Raw genomic sequence first — 6,692 nt, forward strand, 5'->3', positions numbered from 1 at the left:
GCATTGGGTGTCTCAATACACCTCCTCCACCAATGGGTTATTTCATAGTTTTGATATCTTCCCTATTTACAATGTAGAAAATAGTACAAATAAAGAAAAGCCCCTGAATCAGTGTGTGTCCAACCTTTTGACTGTATATATATATATATATATATATAAATGTAATATTTTGGGCCCAACCACATTTCTGCAGGCCAACCAATTTCTGGTTACACCACTGTTTTGGGCTTAGGTGTGGACAATTTATTTTTCCTATATTTTACTAGGCAAGTCAGTTAAGAACAAATACTTATTTTCAATGATGTCTAGGAACAGTGGGTTAACTGCCTTGTTCAGGGGCAGAACAACAGATTTTCACCTTGTCAGCTTGGGGATTTGATCTTGCAACCTTTCAGTTACTAGTCCAACGCTCTAACCACTAGGCTACCTGCCACCCCCCGACCTTTTGCTCGCGGCTGAATCTAGTTGCCTACCCCAGATGTAGGGACAAGGGGGCCATTTGGGATTCAACCGAGACATGAGTCACTATCAGTCTATCACTAACACAGTAATCCACCTTCAAAGATTGGGAGCAGGCAGAGCTCTGAACAAATCTCCTCTTACACCTAACTGGATGTCTGAGAGGGTTACAGAATGACCCCGAGCTGAGGAGAAAGCAGAATTATTATTATGACATAACTAGGGAAAGGAGAAGAAAACAGGTTTGTGACATCTGAGTGAGAGGTTTACAATGTCACAGAGAATGGTTCATGACATCAGTGAGAATGGTTTGTGACATCATAGAGAATGGTTCATGACATCAGTGAGAATGGTTTGTGACATCATAGAGAATGGTTCATGACATCAGTGAGAATGGTTTGTGACATCACAGAGAAGGATTTGTGACATCATAGAGAATGATTTGAGACATTACAGAGAATGGTTTGTGACAAAGCCAATGTGAAAACACCTTGTACGGAAGACAACTCAACATAAGTGTACCATAAGAAAGTATGACTTGGGTACTCTTTCTGTTCTGAAAAGAATCAACCAATAAACCAACAAGCGGTTGATTTGAATGCTCATACATACATAGAATACAAACTGAAAAATGTGTTCCAACATATGTCACCTTAATGTTATGTAAAGTATGTTTGTAAAATATGTTGTGTAAAGTATGTAAAGTAAAGTATGTAAAGTTAAGTATGTGTATATGTATATGTATGGTGACAGATCACCTTCTCTTATGGGCTTGATGAGAAACTTGATTTAACGCTGATCCTCTGTGTTCTCTCCTCATATTGAGGGAATGTAATTAGGCTGGGTGTGTTCATATCTTACACCTGGAGAGTTCCCTTCCAGCCCCAGCAGGTCCCTTCCTCCCCCAGCAGGTCCCTTCCTCCTCCAGCAGCTCCCTTCCTTCCCCAGCAGGTCCCTTCCTTCCCCAGCAGCTCCCTCCTCCAGTAGCTTCCTTCCTTCCCCAGCAGCTCCCTTCCTCCCCCAGCAGCCCCCCCCCCCCTCCCCCAGCAGCTCCCTCCTCCAGTAGCTTCCTTCCCCAGCAGCTCCCTGCCTCCCCCAGCAGGTCCCTTCCTCCCCCAGCAGGTCCCTTCCTCCCCCAGCAGGTCCCTTCCTTCCCCAGCAGGTCCCTTCCTTCCCCAGCAGCTCCCTTCCTCCCCCAGCAGGTCCCTACCTCCCCCAGCAGGTCCCTCCTCCAGTAGCTTCCTTCCCCAGCAGCTCCCTGCCTCCCCCAGCTGCTCCCTCCTCCAGTAGCTTCCTTCCCCAGCAGGTCCCTTCCTCCCCCAGCAGGTCCCTTCCTCCCCCAGCAGGTCCCTTCCTCCCCCAGCAGGTCCCTTCCTTCCCCAGCAGATCCCTCCCCCAGCAGCTTCTTCCCCCAGCAGCTTCCTCCCCCAGCAGGTCCCTTCTTCCACCAGCAGCTCCATCCTCCAGTAGCCTCCTCCCCCAGCAGTTCCCTTCCTCCCCCCAGCAGCTCCCTCCCCCAGTAACTTCCTCCCCCAGCAGGTCCCTTCCTCCCCCAGCAGCTCCCTCCTCCAGTAGCTTCCTCACCCAGCAGATCCCTTCCTCCCCCAGTTTCTCCCTCCCCCAGCAGTTCCCAGCACTCTAGGTTTTATTCATCATTTGTTTATGTGCAGATTTGTCAGCTAATGCCTTTAGGTCTATTACTATACTGTCACATGCACCCAGAGAGCCGTACTTCATTTGCTATATTACAATGAATTATGCATTACTTTCTATGCTACTTTCTATTGTGTGTGTGTGTGTGTGCGTGTGTGTTTGTTTGTCTGTCTGTGTGTGTGTCAGGCCAAGCCACCAGAGACAGCAGGTAACTGCGGCTATGTTACAGGAACTCTAATGAAGGTTTGCTCTCACCACAACGTCCTATGGGGACAGCCCACGGACCAATTCCTCTCTCCCACTCTAATCTAGTGCACTACTTTGCAGCAAAGCACTACGGGCCCTGGTCAAAGGTAGTGCACTACATAGGGAATAGGGTGCCATTTGGGACGTTCACTGTGATTTTGTGAGTCATGGACATGGAGAAGACTGTGTTTGAATACCAGGGATGGAAACAGAGGACAACCGCCAGAGAAGACTGTGTTTGACTACCAGGGATGGAAACAGAGGACAACCGCCAGAGAAGACTGTGTTTGTCATCGAAGGAGTTATAATCATATTGGTTGAGGTCGTTGTCTACTTGGGTGTCTCTCTGGCTACGGGGTGGGCCAAGTATTCTAAGGAAAAACAATGAATTGTTATTCTATTCTTGTCCTCTGTCGTTATCTCATCTCTTTCTGTCTGTTCTGTAATCTCCAGGTGTGTGTAACCAAGCTCACAGAGACCAGTCTGGGTTGGCATGACCGAACTGATGGTGCAAAACACTGTAAAAAAAAATCTCTCCCCATCTCGCTTTTTTTCTCCTTCCCTCTTTCTCTCTCCATATCTCTTTCCTCTCTCTCCTCTCTCTCTATATCTCTTTCCTCTCTCTATATATCTCTTTCCTCTCTCCTCTCTATATATCTCTTTCCTCTCTCTCGATATCTCTTTCCTCTCTCTATATCTCTTTCCTCTCTCTCCTCTCTCTATATCTCTTTCCTCTCTCTCCTCTCTCTATATCTCTTTCCTCTCTCCTCTCTCTATACCTCTTTCCTCTCTCTCTATATCCCTCTTTCCTCTCTCTATATCTCTTTCCCCTCTCTGTATATCTCTTTCCTCTCTCTATATCTCTTTCCTCTCTCTCCTCTCTCTATATCTCTTTCCTCTCTCTCCTCTCTCTATATCTCTTTCCTCTCTCTATATCTCTTTCCTCTCTCCTCTCTATATATCTCTTTCCTCTCTCTCTATACCTCTTTCCTCTCTCTATATCTCTTTCCCTTCTCTGTATATCTCTTTCCTCTCTCTATATCTCTTTCCCCTCTCTGTATATCTCTTTCCTCTCTCTATATCTCTTTCCTCTCTCTCTATACCTCTTTCCTCTCTCTATCTCATTCCTCTCTCTATATCTCTTTCCTCTCTCTCCTCTCTCTATATCTCTTTCCTCTCTCCTCTCTCTATACCTCTTTCCTCTCTCTATATACCTCTTTCCTCTCTCTATATCTCTTTCCCCTCTCTGTATATCTCTTTCCTCTCTCTATACCTCTTTCCCCTCTCTGTATATCTCTTTCCTCTCTCTATATCTCTTTCCCCTCTCTGTATATCTCTTTCCTCTCTCTATATCTCTTTCCTCTCTCTCTATACCTCTTTCCTCTCTCTATCTCATTCCTCTCTCTATATCTCTTTCCTCTCTCTCCTCTCTCTATATCTCTTTCCTCTCTCCTCTCTCTATACCTCTTTCCTCTCTCTATATACCTCTTTCCTCTCTTTCCCCTCTCTGTATATCTCTTTCCTCTCTCTATACCTCTTTCCCCTCTCTGTATATCTCTTTCCTCTCTCCTCTCTCTCTATATCTCTTTCCTCTCTATATCTCTTTCCTCTCTCTCTATATCTCTTTCCTCTCTCCTCTCTCTCTATATCTCTTTCCTCTCTATATCTCTTTCCTCTCTCCTCTCTCTATATCTCTTTCCTCTCTCTCTATACCTCTTTCCTCTCTCTATATCTCTTTCCCCTCTCTGTATATCTCTTTCCCCTCTCTGTATATCTCTTTCCTCTCTCTATATCTCCTCTCTCTATATCTCTTTCCCCTCTCCTCTCTCTATATCTCTTTCCTCTCTATATATCTCTTTCCTCTCTATATATCTATTTCCCCTCTCTGTATATCTCTTTCCTCTCTATATCTCTTTCCTCTCTCTATATATCTCTTTATATCTTTTTCCTCTCCCCTCTCTCTCGCCCAGTTCACGAGAAGGTAATTTTCTCTTCTGGTGATAATTAAAATATAGGGGAGCCAGCTGATTTGGATTATTTTGGGGCGTGGTTCTCTCACAGCTTTTATTGTGCAACTGAGTGACTAAATCATTCAGTGGTTGTCAAATCTCTCCTCTGGAACCCCCATCTGTTCCAGAGGTAGTTAACTTGATTCACCTCGTAAATTAACACAAAAATAACACCTCTGGAATGGAACAAAATAATATGGCCGACCGGATTAAAATACCCTTTATGGATCTTCAAAATGATCTACGATTGAGCACGGTTCTTTATAGAACCATTCTCCATAAAGGTTCTATAAATAACCATGAAAAGGGTTGTAACTACAGCAGAACTCTTTTTCTATTGGTGCAATATAGAACCTTAGGGAAGGCTTCTTTCATAGAACCTTAGGGAAGGCTTCTTTCATAGAACCTTAGGGAAGGCTTCTTTCATAGAACCTTAGGGAAGGCTTCTTTCATAGAACCTTAGGGAACCCACCAGAGGTCTCTTCAGTCCCCAAGTCTAGAACAGACTACGGGAGGCGCACAGTACTAGATAGAGCCATGACTACATGGAACTCTATTCCACATCAGGTAACTGATGCAAGCAGCAAAATTAGATTTAAAAACACATTATTGAACAGAGGGACTGTGAAAAGAGACACACGTACCTTGTATAATACCACTATACAACAATATTACATGTTGTATCCCGGATGAGCCCACCTTCTGTTACGCACGCCTCTGTGAAGAGGGAACGCAACACCCTGCTACAACTCAACTCCCTGTGAAGTGAAAGAGGTATGGGACTGTAGGTGCGAGTAAGGATGACAAAAGGCAGAGAGAGTGGTACCATTTACAAGGAATTTATTTTGTCACATGGTAATGTTGGGGAAAAGGGGCTGGACGGAACCAAAGCAAAGAAAGTAAAAATCAAAGCCCCCTCCCCTCTCCTACCTACCCACTACTTACCTAACCTCTCCTACCTACCCACTACTTACCTAACCTCTCCTACCTACCTAACCTCTCCTACCTACCCACTACTTACCTAACCTCTCCTACCTACCCACTACTTACCTAACCTCTCCTACCTACCCACTACTTACCTAACCTCTCCTACCTACCCACTACTTACCTAACCTCTCCTACCTACCCACTACTTACCTAACCTCTCCTACCTACCCACTACTTACCTAACCTCTCCTACCTACCCACTACTTACCTAACCTCTCCTACCTACCCACTACTTACCTAACCTCTCCTACCTACCTAACCTCTCCTACCTACCCACTACTTACCTAACCTCTCCTACCTACCCACTACTTACCTAACCTCTCCTACCTACCCACTACTTACCTAACCTCTCCTACCTACCCACTACTTACCTAACCTCTCCTACCTACCTAACCTCTCCTACCTACCCACTACTTACCTAACCTCTCCTACCTACCCACTACTTACCTAACCTCTCCTACCTACCCACTACTTACCTAACCTCCCCTACCTTACCTGCCAACCCACTACTTATCTAACTTATCACCACGTGGTGCCCTAACCAAAATACAGGGGATGGTCCGCCCAGGTCTTACCTAGTGTACCTAGACAGTGAATATACTACGGGTATATGGATGCCCGCGGGCCTCTTGTCTAAGCACTCCCTAGGTGCCTTCCCCTTCCCCCCTGGGAACAAATGAAACAGAATATTAAACAATTTCACAAACAAACTAAGAAACAAAGGACATCAAATAAGCTCTATCTGATAATGCAACAATCTAACACAGTACATACCAACTGCCTGTATCACTCAGAAACAACAAACATAATATGACCCTCAGCCATCAGCCTCCTCTCTCTCAGCCATGATCTCTCTAAATCACAATCAATCTTTCTGCAATCTCCCTTCTGAACAGAACACTGGCTGTTATATAGCTTCAGAAGGAATGGGTAATTGGAGACAGCTGCGTCTTGACGAGGGGGGCGGGGTCAGCTCGCCAATTAGCCATGGAGTCGACCAATCAGCTGCTTGAGAGATTTCAGGAAGCCATTTTCCTGAAATACACACACTACAACACAGAAACTGGGGAATGTAACAGATATGTGGTGGTGTAATAATGTTATATGATGTACTGTCTTATGTGTATTATAAAGGTCATTGGAGCTCAGGAAGAGAACCTTGGCAGCAGCTAATGGGGATCCCTGATAAAAACAAATCTTATTTAACTAGGGCAAGTCAGTTAAGAACAAATTCTTCTTTTCAATGACAGCCTAGGAACAGTGGGTTAACTGCCTTGTACAGGGGCAGAACGACAGATTTGTACCTTATCAGCTTGGGGACTTGAACTTGCAACCTTT

At 45.1% G+C, this 6,692-nt stretch overlaps 1 protein-coding gene across 1 annotated transcript in view; it reads left to right on the forward strand.

Moving 5' to 3' along the window:
- LOC116354478 (actin cytoskeleton-regulatory complex protein PAN1-like) overlaps positions 1–2,101 on the forward strand; it is a 109,916-nt gene extending 107,815 nt beyond the window's left edge. The window contains exon 4 of the mRNA XM_031794946.1: positions 1,582–2,101. Within this exon, the coding sequence (XP_031650806.1) occupies positions 1,582–2,101 (520 nt within the window). The remainder of the gene's footprint in view (positions 1–1,581) is intronic.
- The last annotated feature ends 4,591 nt before the right edge of the window (positions 2,102–6,692 follow it).

The sequence above is a fragment of the Oncorhynchus kisutch genome, linkage group LG17 (genome assembly GCF_002021735.2).
Source record: "Oncorhynchus kisutch isolate 150728-3 linkage group LG17, Okis_V2, whole genome shotgun sequence".
In the NCBI taxonomy this organism is placed as follows: Eukaryota; Metazoa; Chordata; class Actinopteri; order Salmoniformes; family Salmonidae; genus Oncorhynchus; species Oncorhynchus kisutch.